The 16,517-nt window shown below is 35.8% G+C and overlaps 1 protein-coding gene across 2 annotated transcripts in view; it reads left to right on the top strand.

The window, feature by feature from the left end:
- Nucleotides 1–8,913, top strand: part of LOC128025682 (transforming growth factor beta-1-induced transcript 1 protein) — a 128,911-nt gene extending 119,998 nt beyond the window's left edge. For both annotated transcript variants that reach the window (XM_052612178.1, XM_052612179.1), the window contains one exon: nucleotides 491–8,913. In XM_052612178.1, the coding sequence (XP_052468138.1) occupies nucleotides 491–757 (267 nt within the window). In that variant the 3' untranslated portion in view covers nucleotides 758–8,913. The remainder of the gene's footprint in view (nucleotides 1–490) is intronic.
- Nucleotides 8,914–16,517: the final 7,604 nt, after the last annotated feature.

Below are 16,517 nucleotides of genomic sequence, written 5' to 3'. Positions count from 1 at the left end.
GTTTCAGAACACATCCACCGATTGCGTAACCACCAGGGACCAATAGAAACTCAAAGGTGTTTAGGAGCCGAAACGAACTCCCTGAGAAAGTTTGCTTTGGTCAGCTGTTTCGAACTGCCAAAACAAACTCAAGATGAACATTGTTTCAGCCTGATTTTGTTCAAAATGACATCATATCTGTTCGTTCTTTGATTTTATTTGAAGTATATCAGGGCCTTAATAGAACTATTTAATTTGTTTTGCTTTTTCATGCTACGAAACATATTACAAATGCAAGCTTTTTCACATTCAAAGAATCTTAGAATCCTTTTTCGGATTACACAAATCTCTTCTGTGGTAAAAAATATTTTAGATGTTTAAAATTCAAAGTTAATTCACCTTTATTTATGTAGCACTTAATACCATACAGATTGTTTCAAAGCAGCTTTACAGTGCTAAACAAGAAAATGTTACTTAACCCAGCGTTTGATGTTCATTTTTTTTTCTGCAGGAATGCTATAGCCCATTTGTGAACGGGAGTTTCTTTGAGCATGAGGGACAACCCTTGTGTGAAGCTCACTACCACCAATCCCGAGGAAGTGTGTGCCAGGCATGCCAGCAACCCATCCTGGGGCGCTGTGTCACTGCAATGGGTGCCAAGTTTCATCCACAGCATCTGGTGTGCCACTTCTGCCTGAAACCCCTCAGCAAAGGGTGCTTCAAAGAGCAGGACAACAAACCATACTGCCACCCCTGCTTCATCAAACTCTTTGGCTGAGGAGAGTGAGGAAATATGATAAAGCAGATTACTCAACTGCCATCTAGATTTTCATGAAAAAAAAAAAAAAATGTTGCCAAATATACATTGGCCAGATGTACTGTATGTGGACATATCCTTCTCATTAACAGATATAACTTCTTAACACTTTTTAATCTTAAAGGTGTACTATGCAGGATCACCCAACCCAAGTAGTGGTAATGTTCGTACATTTCTGTGCTGCAACCTTTTTTGCCAGATGCAGCTTCAGAGTTCAGGCTGCATGTGTTCTTGCAGCTGATAGTATGACAGGGGTATTGAGGAGCATTTGAGTAGCTTTAAGATAAAAAATAAAAAAAAGATAAAAAAAAAGATAGGGGTAGTCAAACCTGGTAATTATAAGGGGGTGAGTCAATTGCATATTTTTGGCCTGTTTTCCAATTGCTTTTCAAACCTGTCCTGTCCAAAATGTACAAGGGTTGGGGGTCCCCAGGACAGGTTTGAGAAGCATTGATAAATATATCACTGATAAATAACAGTGATTAATGAATTAATACAGATTTTACAGGGAAAGTCTGAGCCTTATCAATCATACCAACAAGCTCAGGTCATGTATTTGCCTATTCATCAGCTGATGACTTATTTATCTGGGTTAAACAAGAGAGACAACCAAAATGTGCAGTACTGGGGAGGGTCTAGAAATAGTTTGAAAACCCTGGACCACAAAAATCAAACCATACTTTATCCATATTATATTAAGTTTAATAATAATTGTAATTATCAATACAACAACTTTGCATAAGTATATATTAATATTATAAATCTAAATATAAAAAAAACTCTGTATGTTTTTATATATATATATATATATATATATATATATATATATATATATATATATATATATATATATATATATATATATATATACAGTATTGTTGAAAATAATAGCAGTACAATGTGACTAACCAGAATAATCCAGGTTTTTAGTATATTCTTTATTGCTACATGGTAAACAAGTTACCAGTAGGTGCCTTAGATTCTCAGAAAAAACACAAGACCCAGCATTCATTAGATGCATGCTCATAAGGCTGTGCAATTGGGCAAATAGTTGAAAGGGGTGTGTTCAAAAAAATAGCAGTGTGGCATTCAATCACTGAGGTCATCACTTTTGTGAAAAAAAGTGTGAATTTGGTGACCCATATTTAAGGATGAAGCCAGCACTTGTTGAACATGCATTTGAAAGCCTGAGGAAAATGGGTCATTCAAGAAATTGTTCAGAAGAACAGCGTACTTTGATTAAAAAGTTGATTGGAGAGGGGAAAATCTATAGAGATACAAAAAATTATAGGCTTTTCAACTAAAATTATCTCCAATGCCTTAAAATGTAGAGCAAAACCAGAAAGATGTGGAAGAAATTTTAAGACAACCATCAAAATGGATCGAAGAATAATCAGAATGGCAAAGGCTCAGCCAATGATCAGCTCTAGGATGATCAAAGACAGTCTGGAGTTACGTGTAAGTACTGTGACAGTTAGAAGACGTCTGTGTGAAGCAAATCTATTTTCAAGAATCCCTCTGTTAAAAAAAAAAAATAATAATAATGTGCAGAAGAGGTTACAATTTGCCAAAGAACACATCAACTGGCCTAAAGAGAAATGGAGGAACATTTTGTGGACTGATGAGAGTAAAATTGTTGTTTTTGGGTCCAAGGGCCACAGACAGTTTGTGAGACGACCCCCAAACTCTGAATTCAAGCCACAGTACACAGTGAAGACAGTGAAGCATGGTGGTGCAAGCATCATGATATGGGCATGTTTCTCCTACTATGGTGTTGGGCCTATTTATCGCATACCAGGGATCATTGATCAGTTTGCATATGTCAAAATACTTGAAGAGGTCATGTTGCCTTATGCTGAAGAGGACATGCACTTGAAATGGTTGTTTCAACAAGACAGTGATCCCAAACACACTAATAAATGAGCAAAGCCTTGGTTCCAAACCAACAAAATTAATGTTATGGAGTGGTCAGTCCAATCCCCGGACCTTAGTCCAATCGAGAACTTGTGGGGTGATATCAAAAATGCTGTTTCTGAAGCAAAACCAAGAAATGTAAATGAATTGTGAAATGTTGTTAAAGAAACATGGAGTGGAATAACAGCTGAGAGGTGCCACAAGTTGGTTGACTCCATGCCATACAGATGTGAAGCTTTTTTAAAAAACTGTGGTCATACAACTAAATATTAGTTTAGTGTTTCACAGGATTGCTAAATCCTAGAAACAAAAACGTTTGTACAAAATTGTTTTAAGTTTGTACAGTCAACGGCTGTAGTAAAAACCTGGATTATTCTGGCTAGTCACATTGTACTGCTATTATTTGGAACAATACTGTATGTATGTATGTATGTATGTATGTATGTATGTATATATATATATATATATATATATATATATATATATATATATATATATATATATATATATATATATATACAATTAGTTATTGTTTATAACGCCACTTGTTCATCAAGAATACCAAATACATTTTTGGTATTCCTCTTGTTGCTCTGGTGCATTACATTACACACCATACTGTTCGTTGTTAGGAGGTTTTGAAATTAGGGTGGGCAACAAAATATTTTAAATAACCAATTTCACTTTGAAAGCCCCTTCCCTTCAGAGGAGCCTCCAAGATTAGCAAATCAAAGCGTAATGCTCTTATATATGTTAAAGGCGTAAAAGGAAAGCCATTTGAAATATGAAGGAAAGGAAAAAAGGAAAGTAATTTGAAATATAAAATGTGTATCAGAAAAGAACTACAAAATATAGGCTTTATAATATTTTTTTTATTTATATATTACTTTGCAACTTCAAGATTTTTACCTATCATCTTTAACTTTTGAGCAGAGTGGAAAATTACATACCCAAACTTAAATCTTCGCAGTTTATGACTGCTTCACACTACAGGCCTAATCACTGTCTTTTTTTTTTCAAAATTGTTTTGTTGGTTTTCAATGAACATAAAACATCATAAACAGTTTACAGTAAGATATTGTCCATAATTAACTCCTTACATGGTCCCCATCCCACCATCCAATAGCTAAAAATAAATAAACAATCTCACTACAAAGATCTTCTATATAAATGAACATTGTGTACCATTGCCAGTTACAGGCACACATTACACTTAATGTAATTTAAAAAGGGATCCCAAGTCTTGTAAACAGATGTAAGTGAACCAAAGAGTACATAGCTTATTTTTCCAGTCCAATACAGTGAAAAATGTCCTGTATCCTCCTGTCATGTGTTGGAGAAGCATACCTCAACTTAAGAAGGATGGCCCGTCTGGCCAAGATTGTAATAAAAGCAGGGACTTTACGATCTTCGGGCAATCAAATCAGGCATAGGGGAAACCCCAAATAGGGCTATAATTGGATCAGGGCCAATATTAGTGTTATTAGCTTTTTTAAGCGTCTGAAATACATTAGACCAAAAGGTCACCAGCTGCGGACAAGTCCAAAACGTGTATATGGTTGGCAGGAGAGAGTTTACAATGGTTGCAGGCAGCACTCTTGTCTGGAAAGAATTTTGCTAATTTGGCATTGGTTAAGTGTGCTAGAAATAGTATTTACATTGCATTAAGCCATTCCTCGCACATATGGAAGAAGTACGTACCTGGTTCAAGATGTTATGCCATAGATCCTCTGTAATAATAACACCGAAGTCTTGCTCCCAGGTATCTTTAAGAGTTGCATTAGTGTCAGAATTAATAGAATTTATTAAATTATAAATGACTGAGATTAAATGCCTGTGGTTGGCATTTAAAGCAAGAAAGTGATAAAAAAAAAATTCAGGGGGATGATTGGAAAGAAACAAATACTCCCTCATCATAGAGGTCACTAATCTTGAGAAGGCCATTAGATGACCAGAGATGAAATGCAGGGTCTGAACTAGACTGGGGGAGAAAGTAGTTATTGAGGATGGACATATAAATGGAGCCTCTATATAAACCGTAATGTTTCCTAAATTGGATCCAAATATAAAGTACAAAATACAAATACAAAGAACTAGTGAATACTGGGTTATATGAAACTTTGTTTACATCTAAGGGAAGTTAAGAACGAACAACCGACTAGAGGGTGCTTTTCATTGATGATGTTTCTGTATGTACCCGTGGAGGACTGTCGGAGTAGATATCTTTGTTCCAAAAAAGAAGCTTGTTGATGTTACTCACCCAGTAATACTGCTGAAAGTTGGGAAGTGCATGGATTCCTTTAGATTTAAGAAGTTGAAGAGTTGATTTCTTAAGGCAAGCGGGTTTATTCACCTATAGAAAATACTTCAAAGGACTGTCAAAGCCAGGAAAAAAAGATATACTAATACAAATAGGTAAGTGTTGACAGAGGTAAATACATTTTGTAATTTTGATTAAGTTAGTTTGACCTACAAGGGATAACGGTAGAGAGGAAATAGATTATATGAAATCATAAAGAAGACCCCTAGGTATCTGAAACCATCAGATGCAATCTTGAAGGTTAAGACTGATCATGGAAGTTTTTTTTAGCTTCAGAGTTAACAAAAAAAAAAAAATCTTGTAGCAAGAAAGTAGACAAAATTTTGATAGGATATCCAAAACTGGGGGTAGGGAGGCAGCAGGGTTTGAGATCAATGTCTTTTAAAGAGAAAAAACAGTTTAGGAGTTTGCAGTATACCAAACAATATAACTGAAATGAAAACATAGAAGTCACTGTAAATCCAAGTAAACAACTGCAGTTTCATAATGAATTTATTTTAAAGAAAGTACACAAAAACCATTGTCGATTTCAATTTAGAGCTTTTTTCTGCTCTTCTAGTGAACCTGAATTTTTGTACTTGGTTTGTTTATTTGCTGAATATGTTGTCTAGCCGTATAAATAATGTATATGCTAGCCATGGTATCATAATCTGGGCAGAGGCTAACACAGGGATCTCGAACCCCACTCCTGGATAAGTACCATTCAACACACCTGCCTGCAATTATTAAGTGACCCTGAACACTTTGATTAGTTGGTTCAGTTGTGTTTGATTGGGGTTGGACCTGAAATCTGTAGGACAGTAGTGCTTTAATTTCCAAACAGTTTTTTGCCTTGTTCTAAATCACTATGTTAAGCCTATAATATATATATATATATATATATATATATATATATATATATATATATATAATTTTTTTTTTTTTTTAAGCTGTCAGGTAAAGAGGGACAGGCTACTACTATATGCAGTGAACGGCTTGAAGCAACAACAATGAACATTGAACTGTAGTAGTTCAAAAGTAGTTCACATATCAAAAGATAAAATTTGAATAGCATCACATTTGCTGTTCTTTGACTATGTTCACAAAATGTTGCCATCTCTAAATTGTCTATAAATAGCTTAGAGCAGTTATAATAGTGTTAACCATTTAACCTTATGCAATATTAATAAATGTTGTTATGTCAGCTATCCTTCCGTTATGTTATTTTAAAACAATTGTTTTCAACAAGTCAAAAAAACAGCAGAATGAAAGCTTAAAATCCAAACATCCAAGTTTTGATATCACACTGATAAGGCTATCACATGGTTAATATTCATAAAAACCAAAGCAAAACAATGTTCTTCTGCAGGTAACTTGTACTTGACCTGTGAATACCACTTTCTTGTTCATGCAATGCATATTGTAGGTTGTTTTGAAAGCTGCTCTTTAGAAAACCACCAGATCGCAGCATTTATGATATATTGTATGTCAGGGGTGTCAAACCAAATTCCTGGAAGGTGGGAGTCCTGCATAGTTTAGATTCAACCCTAAATAAAACTCTGCAGAGCTCCGCCCCTCCAGGAATCGAGTTTGACACCCCTGCTTTATATTAAAAAAAAATAAAAAAATAAAATGTACATATATATATATATATATATATATATATATATATATATATATATATATATATATATATATATATACAGAATCATTGGGAAAACATTATTCTATAAAAATAAATATGTACAGTGTAATTGAAAAAGAAAAATTAAGGCATTTTGATAAACAATAAACTGTGCTGAAAAAGTAATGAATTATATACACACAATTATTTGTCACTGGACACTCTTAAATCAGTGTTATACTGTCATGCACTTATTCATTAGAATATATCAACCATTTATTTTATTTTTTCATTATTATTAACAAATTGACTTTATACTTCAGCTTGATGTCACAGCATTTTTATATATATATATATATTTTTTTATTTTACATATAGTCTATTCCAGCTTTCAGTTTGAATTCTTGTTTTTGTAAAGCTATACATTGTGATTTTGCTGTATCACTTACCAAACAACCAAAATAGTAAAATGGAATGCGTAATTGATTGTCATTACTGTAAAATATTCCCCCCCAAAAATAAAATTCTTCATTCATAAATTAAGTGGTAGACAATATCTATCTATCTATCTATCTATCTATCTATCTATCTATCTATCTATCTATCTATCTATCTATCTATCTATCTATCTATCTATCTATCTATCTATCTATCCATCCATCCATCCATCCATCCATCCATCCATCCATATATATATATATGACCCTAAAGATACTATGCCACCTTGTTATTAACTGTGTGAACTTATGTGTTTATTTGGATTCTAAATGCAATGACATGATTGAGCTCAACACTAATTACCTTATCTTTTTGGTGAAACTTTTCCACTGGGCCAATCAACTATACTGCCTGGGACTACATAAAATACATGCAAAAAAGAATATTTCCCCATTGACTACCATTCAAAAACTTTACTTAAAAAAATTAGGAGTTATCAGTCATGTTCTTAAAGATTTACTTATCTGTGTAGTTCAGTGCTAACCCTGCTCAAACAAACTGAAAAAACAAGAATGATTTTGATCAGCATTGTAGTGCTCATAGCAGAAGGCTCTCTCAGATGGTTATCCCCATTTAAAGTAACCCAGAAATGGCTATTCTAAGCTTTATTATGGAAGTTAATGGGTGTTATTTTTAGTAAGTCCAAAAGAAGTCTAATAAAGTGCATCCATCCATCATAAAACATGTCCCACTCCGGGGGGTGAATAAAAGCATCCTGAAGTGAATTGATGCGTTTTTGTCAGACAAATATAAATATTGAAAACTTCAGAAATGGTCAACTTTAGCTTCCGCTAACTGTCGAACTTGCATTCACAAAATTAAATTCTGTTTATTTCGGTCCTTACAGACAACTTTTCACAAAAAAATAAATAAATAAATATAAATAAATAAAGTATTAAGCCTACCCTTTATACATATTTAACTGATGTATACTTGTCACTTTTTGTCACTTTTTCAATAGATTCGATATTACAAGAGTTATATAATACATTTAAATATATATAAATGCTTGATTACAAACATACATAATTACAGAAATACACATTCCAGCTTTTACTTCAATATGTTAAATACTTACATAATTGATAATGAGTCATAATTATTTAATAATACAATAATACAAATAATTGCTTGAGCTTGATTAAATTGCTCTGGAGTAGTAGTTTTCAGTGTGCAGACTTCACTTCTTTATTTGATCATATAATTATTTAACACCATATTTTTATACATTTTCTTAAATTTGCAAAAAGTGAATTACATAATTTTCATAATTATTCCAGAGATTTACCCCTTTGACATATATACATATTTTTAGCATTAGTTCTTGCCCTTACTTTTTTAAACATATACATTCCTCTTAGTATTTACTGACTTTCTCTTATTTTGAACAGCCTCTGAACACAATTTGGAAGTAAATTGTTGTAAACGTTGTACATTAACTGTGCTGTTGATAAATCAACGAAATCAGCACATTTTAATGCATGTAATTTAATAAACAATTTGTTTGTTGGTTCGTAATAATCAACCCTAATCAATTAACAATTCTTATAGCTTTACTGTAACATATATAATGAATTTGTATTCATTTTACATGTATGACCCACGGGCAGACTGGCCATCTGGCATATTATGATCTGGCATGTTTGATTATTGTTCAGTTTTGATTCTCTTTAGTTTAAATTTTTCATGGGCCCAGACCTGACTTTATTTTCATTCCGTTTTCCAAGTTATTTTTATTTGTAACTTTGTCTGGCATTTAATAAATTATTTTCTGGACGGAAATCCTGTGTTCTTTGCCCTTGACTGCTTGGTCCCTCACAAGGAGACTCAAGAGGGACAGAGATGAGGGAGTTAGGGTAGATCTTGCGGTAAGCTTTGATAAAAATGAGCCAAAAACAAGTGGTGGACAAACTGCTGATGATAACACTATAACAATAAAAGAAGTAGGCAGGCTATACACTGTATGATTGCAGTTTGGCTAAGTGATAATGATTCATTGTATTATTGTGTAAATATATATATATATATGTAGTTGGTGCACTGGTGCACTGTGGGTCCGTGCTCTCCCGTGTGCGGTTGGGGCTGGCGGTCACAAGCTGCTCTCTGTGGGCACAATGAAAGAGGGGGTAAGCCAAGTCTTGCGGAGACATCTCTACCCTTTGTCTTTGCTTGCTGGGTTTAAGTAACCAGAGCTTGATGGGGTGCAGATGTGGCCACTCAATCTAGGTTTCCAGGGTGATGCTGATGAGAGCTCGGGATACGTGTCACCCAACCCACCCCCCTAAGGCGTCGTCCTGTTCCCTGTAAAGTTGAAGCCCTGGAGCATGAGGAACCACCGCGTCAACCTGGCATTCATCTCCTTGGCCCGGGCCATCCACTGTAGGGTAGCATGGTCAGTTATGAGGGTGAAGTGGCGGCCGAGGAGGTAATACCTGAGCTCCAGGACTGCCCACTTGACGGCCAATGCTTCCCTCTCCTCTGTGGCGTACCGTTGTTCCGCAGGGGTCAGCTTTCGTCTTATGAATATCACCAGGTGTTCCTCCCAGGACCAGCATATGGTCCCAGTCCCGCTTATCTTCGGCCCCCACTCTGTGCAACATCTGCTTGAGGGTCTGATTGAAGCACATTGGTCTGGGGGTGGTACACCATGGTCCATAGCTTTTGGACCTTCAGGAGCTTGCAGATGTCTGCCATCATCCGGGACATGAACGGGGTGCCCATGTCAGTCAGAATCAGTCGCGGAGGCGCTGGATCGTGTTCTGGGCCCCCAGGTGGCAACAGTGCTTTAGGCTGTCGTACTCATGTTGCTCCTTGGAGAAACCCCCGGCCCCAGTCACCTGCTGATAGAGATCAAAATACAGGTTATGACATGGACGGGGTGACTCAGCATCCTTGGGGCTGTCGGAGGCCAGCAGCACGGGACGTGATCGGACTTTGATGATGGGCTTCCGGTTTGGGCGGTTCCCAGCGAGGAGGACCGAGGAGGACTGGTACTGGCAGATCCGTGATGAGCCCAACGTCTATTGGCCAGGCACCGGTTGGCGTAGCGATGGTAATCCTACAGAGAAATGTAGTACTTCGTCTACTTCGTTGGGTGGCCTCCGCCAGCTCTATGGCCTCGACCAGTTCGTCCATGTTGGTCGGGTGCCACATGCCGGCTGCCTGACGAAGTGGGCGGGGAAGGGCCTGCAGGAAGCGATCAACCACAACGCGCTCAGCTACCTGGTGTACGGTGGGACACCGTATCAATCACTTAATTAACCCTCGCATTAAGTTCCTCAATGAGGTTAAAATAATATTAGATACACCAGTATAGATCAGAGTCTGGAGGAGTTAGTTGCGTCTCCTGTGTAAAGGAGTTCCCTTTGTTGTCGTTGAAAGGGGGTTTCCCGATGTTGCTGATTGGCTGGAAGTTCAGTAGTCGCTGAAGTGACATCTTGGGAACCCCGTGGCTGGGCATTGGCTGAAGATGCGGAGTTGTGTGGGATGATTAATGTTGAAAGGGCACTCGAGGTCAGACTCAAAGACACAGCATTAAAAAACTTAACTCAGAACACGAAACTCTCAAACGGAAAAGAAAATAAATTAAAGTAAAAGAACAGAAGTAAAGTTTGACGAGACTAGGTGTTGTTTCTACTCATCGTGGCTAAGTAGCAGCAGGCGTGCAGGTTGAAGCACGCTGGAACCACACTCAAAGAAAGCTAACAGTGATGACTAAAAGCATGACTAAAAGTTAAAGCTAAGAAGCAAAGCTAAAAGCAAAAAGCATGATTTGATGGTGTCCTGAGTATTTAAACTGGCCTTTTGGCTACACCTCAAATGTTGTCTTGACCAATTAGATATTGTCTTTGCTCGGGGTATCATAAATCATATGTTATCTTATCAAGTACGTGGTCCGAATTTTCCAACTCTTGCAGGGTCTAATTTTGGACTTGATTCCTATAACAAGAATATGATACATTTGACAAATAACTGATGGTCAGGAATGTTTCAAGCTAACAGATTCAAACACATACATACTAAAAATGAATATGAATCCTTAAGCTATCCAATAGTAATTAAAAGACATACACAATAAGTGATTTTAAACATGATAGTCAAATGTGTGGGTTACATATAAATGAATATGGAGTTATGCAATGGACTGATATGCATTTATAAGTCTTTTTGAGTTCATTAAAAGACAGTTCTTTTGCCATTCTCTGACAAAAGATGTTCTGTAGGGACCAGAGGTTAAAAGGTCAAATATATATATATATATATATATATATATATATATATATATATATATATATATATATATATATATATATATATATATATATATATATATATATATATATATATAGTTTACGTTATTTTCATGACTATGAAAATTGTAGAGTCACACTGAAGGCATCAACGGCTATTTGACCAAGAAGGAGAGTGATGGGGTGCTGCGCCAGATGACCTGTCCTCCACAGTCACCGGACCCGAACCCAATCGAGATGGTTTAGGGGTGAGCTGGACCCCAGAGTATATATATATATATATATATATATATATATATATATATATATATATATATATACGTATATATATATATATATATATATATATATACGTATATATATATCTATATATATATAGATATATATATACGTATATATATATATATATATATATATATATATATATATATATATATATATACGATTTGTCAAGCATACCAAATAATTCATTCATAAATGTATCAACACATGTTCCTGGTGATCTATACACACACCAAAATTTTTATTTTTAGATCTTTTCAGACTCGATTTCTATTGTTACACACATTCCATACTTTGAATCAAACTGCGTCTTAACGCTGTGTCGACATACTAATCATTTTCTCTTCCTTGATTATTAACTCTAATTATATCCTTCCATTTCAACATCATGTACTTTCTCATTATTGAGCCATGTCTCTGACACAACAATCACTTTCAATTTATTAAACTGACACAAATAATCCTTCATGTACAGTATAAGACATTTTTATAGAGACTTCTACTATTTAGATGTAATATTTTCAAATTTCATTTTCAAATTTCTATTTTATTATTTTCTTTAGTATAATACTCTCAACAATTAATATTTACATTGTTGAAAAAGTGGTTTTCCGGGTCAATATCAATTTCAGTCTCATACATTTTATGATCCGTCTGATTGAATGGTTAAAATTCAAATTTTCGTATTTACAGGGACTTTGTAAGTGGTCAGTCACACAATCCATTTGGATTTTGACAAACTCCCTATCATCAACATCTCTAAATGGGAACAAAATTTCCTTATAAAAGTCTATCATTATTAATATCCATATTCATATGACTATTCTTCTACACTGTTTTCACAACATACTGATCAAATTCATAACGTTCTCTTATTATGTGTTCCATTTCGCTGCATCACAGTCTTTTACTTATCCATACTGGTCAAGTTTTTTTTTTTTTTAAGTTATCTTATTGTGTGTACTTTGGCTTCTTCATGTGTTCCATTTTGCCACATCATCACTTTGAAGTTTCTTGTCCATGTAGCTTGTATCTTATTCTGTTTCCTCAGAATGTGTGCACGTCTAGCAATATTATTATTCTTTTTTTGTTGTTCATTCAGGTAGACCCCATTCCCTTCAACTTTTTTGCCTGCCTCAGTAACTCAGCTTTGTGCTTCCGATTCACAAACTGAACAACTATTACAGGCTTCGCTCCGCTATTCCTTAGTGGAAGGTACAGTGCAGTGTTGGAGGGTCTTCAGTCTCAGCCGGCACCTCTGGAAGACCTGGAGTGAGCACCGCCATCTTTGGAGGTCCTGTGGTGGAGTATACAGCCCAAATACACCAAAAAAGACAACCTCATCATGGGAAGTGCTTCAGACAAGGGAATCAGTTCAGGAACAGGAGGGCTAGAGTGAGTGGGTTTGGGGATACCAGCTGCGAATGCAGACACCAGCGGTGAATCCTTCACAGTGGATACCAAATTGGGATACCAAACGACTGACTTTGATAATCTGAGTACAACAGACAGGATGTGACGTGACTCTGGATACTCAGCTGTGATGTGACGTGACTGTAGATAAACAGCTGAGATGTGACGTGACTCTAGATGAACAGCTGAGATGTGACATGACTCTGGAAGACTAGTTGAGACGTGACTGGGCTCATGACTAGCAGCTGTGAATTGACTCATCAAGATCAGCTGTGAGTTGACTTGACTTGACTCATGAAGATCAACTGTGAATTGACTTGACTTGACTCATGAAGATCAGCTGTGACTTGATTTGACTCAGGATTGGCAGCTGTGATATAACAGGGGGTTATTGTGGCCACCATTTTGTGAACCAACTCCGCTGTTACCATCATTTTATGAGCGTGCTCTAGTGCAGCAGTCATTGCACAAGTTAGTGTGGTGCCACGTTCCTCTTCCACAACACCTACAGTAAACAAAGAGCCAATGACAGCAAAGCAAAGTCCATAAAGTCACTTAAAGATGAACAGGGACCCTCATGGATTAGTTGCGATTTAAGAGGCTGATTAATGCCCTCACACTAAATCTATAAGCACACATTCAGCCAGATCAGAAAACATGCACAATCTTAATACTTTTTAATATAGCTGTCGAGCGATCATGTGCCCTGCTCGAGAGCTTATAAGAGTCTTGGTGTCCATACCTGGCTAGTGTCGTTCAGGAAAGCTGCTGGATCCTCATGTGGCCGAGCGTTCTGTTAAGGGGCAACAGGGACAAGAGATGAGCAGATCCATTTGCATTATTTAGAAGACGTGATCAGAAAAAGGCATGGGTAGACAGCTAGTCAAGAGCAGTCCGGTAAATGAGAGAGGGTCAGTTGCTGGTGAACATAATTTAACAGGGCAATACTAGAGGGATAATCCAGGCACAAGGCAAAGTCCGAGAGGTGTAATCTGAGATACACAGGCAATCATCAGAACTCGAGAAAACGGACACGGCAAGATTTAGATAAGGATAAGAAAACTAAAGCAGCTAAACAGTGATATACATAGAACACTCGACAGTTAAAGCTGCAGTATAACTTTTGTAAAAATATATTTTTTACATATTTGTTAAACCTGTCATTATGTCCTGACAGTAGAATATGAGACAGATAATCTGTGAAAAAATCAAGCTCCTCTGGCTCCTCCCAGTGGTCCTATTGCCATTTGCAGAAATCCATGGCTCCCGTTAAGAAACAACCAATCAGAGCTGCGGTCCGTAACTTTGTTTGTGTTCAAAATGTAGAAAAATGTATATAATAAGCGAGTACACCATGAGTCCATTTTCCAACCGTGTTTTTAGCTTGTCCTGAATCACTAGGGTGCACCTATAATAAGTGTTTATATTCGGACTATTTTAGATTGCTTCGGGGGTACCGCGGCGGAGTAACCCAGTACCTTTGTGATTCTTCATAGACATAAACAGAGAGAAGTAGTTCCGGCTACGATGTTCTTCCGCAGGACGCAAGCAGTTCTGTTTATTAACCGCTAGAGCGTCAAAAGTTACCTACCGCAGCTTTAATGGTGGTGTGAGACTGAAAATATATATATTGTATATTTACATCACTGTAAAAACAATATGTCGAGTCAACTTAAAATAATTTGTTACCCCGCTGCCTTAATATTTTATGTTTAGTCAATTTGAAATGTTAAGTGAGTAAAAAAAAAATTTTGTTTAATAAACTTTAAATCTTAAGTGAGCGAGAAAATAAAAAATTAAAATGATAAAATTAAAATTATATTTGACCGTTACACATTAATAATCATTTCAGTCTGTGCAAAACAAAAGTGAAATGCTTGCTCTCTAAAAAAAATTATTTTCAATTAAATTAAATGTCATTTAATTTGCGCAACTAATTACATTACTTTTAGATTTAGGGTTCGTAAGTTTGTCTGTCTTGCTCGAGCACTGTTTTAGTGTAAGTTTATATATATATATATATATATATATATATATATATATATATATATATATATATATATATATATATATATATGTATCTATACACTTTGTAGGAGAAAAAGCTTAATGTAAAAGATTATGGAAGCTCGTGTTTAAGGTGTTTTGCTGCTTCAGTACAGTACTGTATGTAATATGACTGCCCCCTACTGATAATGTCTTTCCTGTGCTAGAGCATTCCCTGTGGTCCCGCGTGCAACACCGTGGTCACACGTGATCCTTTTCCTCTGAATGCACTTCTTAATGACCACAACTGTACCAATGTTTCTTTATAATATTACAAAATGCTGAAACTGGTGATAAACTGCACAGAAACTTTTTTTTAGTATTTTGAGTTTATTAGCAGGTGTCAATAATTGTTCTCTTTGAATTTATTTTCCACACATTTCGCTTTTTCTAGTCTCAAATGAATGATCTGTAGAGAATGTATGCATAATTCAATGCAACTGACCTTTCTTGAGAGATGGTGGGTGATAGCAGTGAGCATGTAAAAAATATTTCTAAGCATTTATTTATTTTTTTCCTAATGAGGAAGGATTGTCCTAACTTAGTGAACATCCAAAAAACCCAAAGTTTCCTCACTAAATTATATTGTAAACCTAAAGGGTTAGTTCACCCCAAAATGAAAATTATATCATTAATCACTCACCCTCATGTTGTTTCAAACCTGTAAGACATCCATTCATATTCGGAAAACAGTTTAAGATATTTTAGATAGAAAGACTTAAACTACTTCAGTCTGTGTGCATTTAATTTATTTAATACATGAGTTTCAGAATGTTAGTTGAATTACTGAAATAACAATATTATAATTTATTGAGATGCACCTGTAATTGTTCACGAAATTTTCTAAAATGTATTTTGTCACAGTTGAATCAGAAGATAAGCGGGTATAAAAAACATCATCCAATAATTGTCTTGTGCATTTTGCTTGATATTTCTCAGTGTCCAAGATTACTATCGCTCCACCTTTATCTATTTGGTTGATAGTTATAGTGGAATCTGATTATAGAGAGTATAATGCCTTCCTCTCTTCTGGGTCCAAATTCAGCCTTTTTTTACCTCAGTGGCTTTCTGACACCACAACCTGGCTTCATTCTTATCCAGACGACAAAATGTCTCCAGAAAATGATTTCTAAGTTTAGGTGGAGTGAACCTGCTCTTAGGTTTAAAAGGAGTAAAATTCAATGTACCCCCACACTTGTCACTATTTAAAGGGGGGGTGAAATGCTATTTCATGCATACTGAGTTTTTTACACTGTTAAAGAGTTGGATTCCCATGCTAAACATGGACAAAGTTTCAAAAATTAAGTTGTACGTTTGAAGGAGTATTTTTGTTCCCAAAATACTCCTTCCGGTTTGTCATAAGTTTCGGAAAGTTTTTTTCGAGTATGGCTCTGT

The sequence above is a fragment of the Carassius gibelio genome, chromosome A12 (genome assembly GCF_023724105.1).
Source record: "Carassius gibelio isolate Cgi1373 ecotype wild population from Czech Republic chromosome A12, carGib1.2-hapl.c, whole genome shotgun sequence".
NCBI classification, from domain to species: domain Eukaryota; kingdom Metazoa; phylum Chordata; class Actinopteri; order Cypriniformes; family Cyprinidae; genus Carassius; species Carassius gibelio.
The sequence above is the reverse complement of the archived record's forward strand: the minus strand, read 5'-3'. Positions and strand labels throughout refer to the sequence as shown.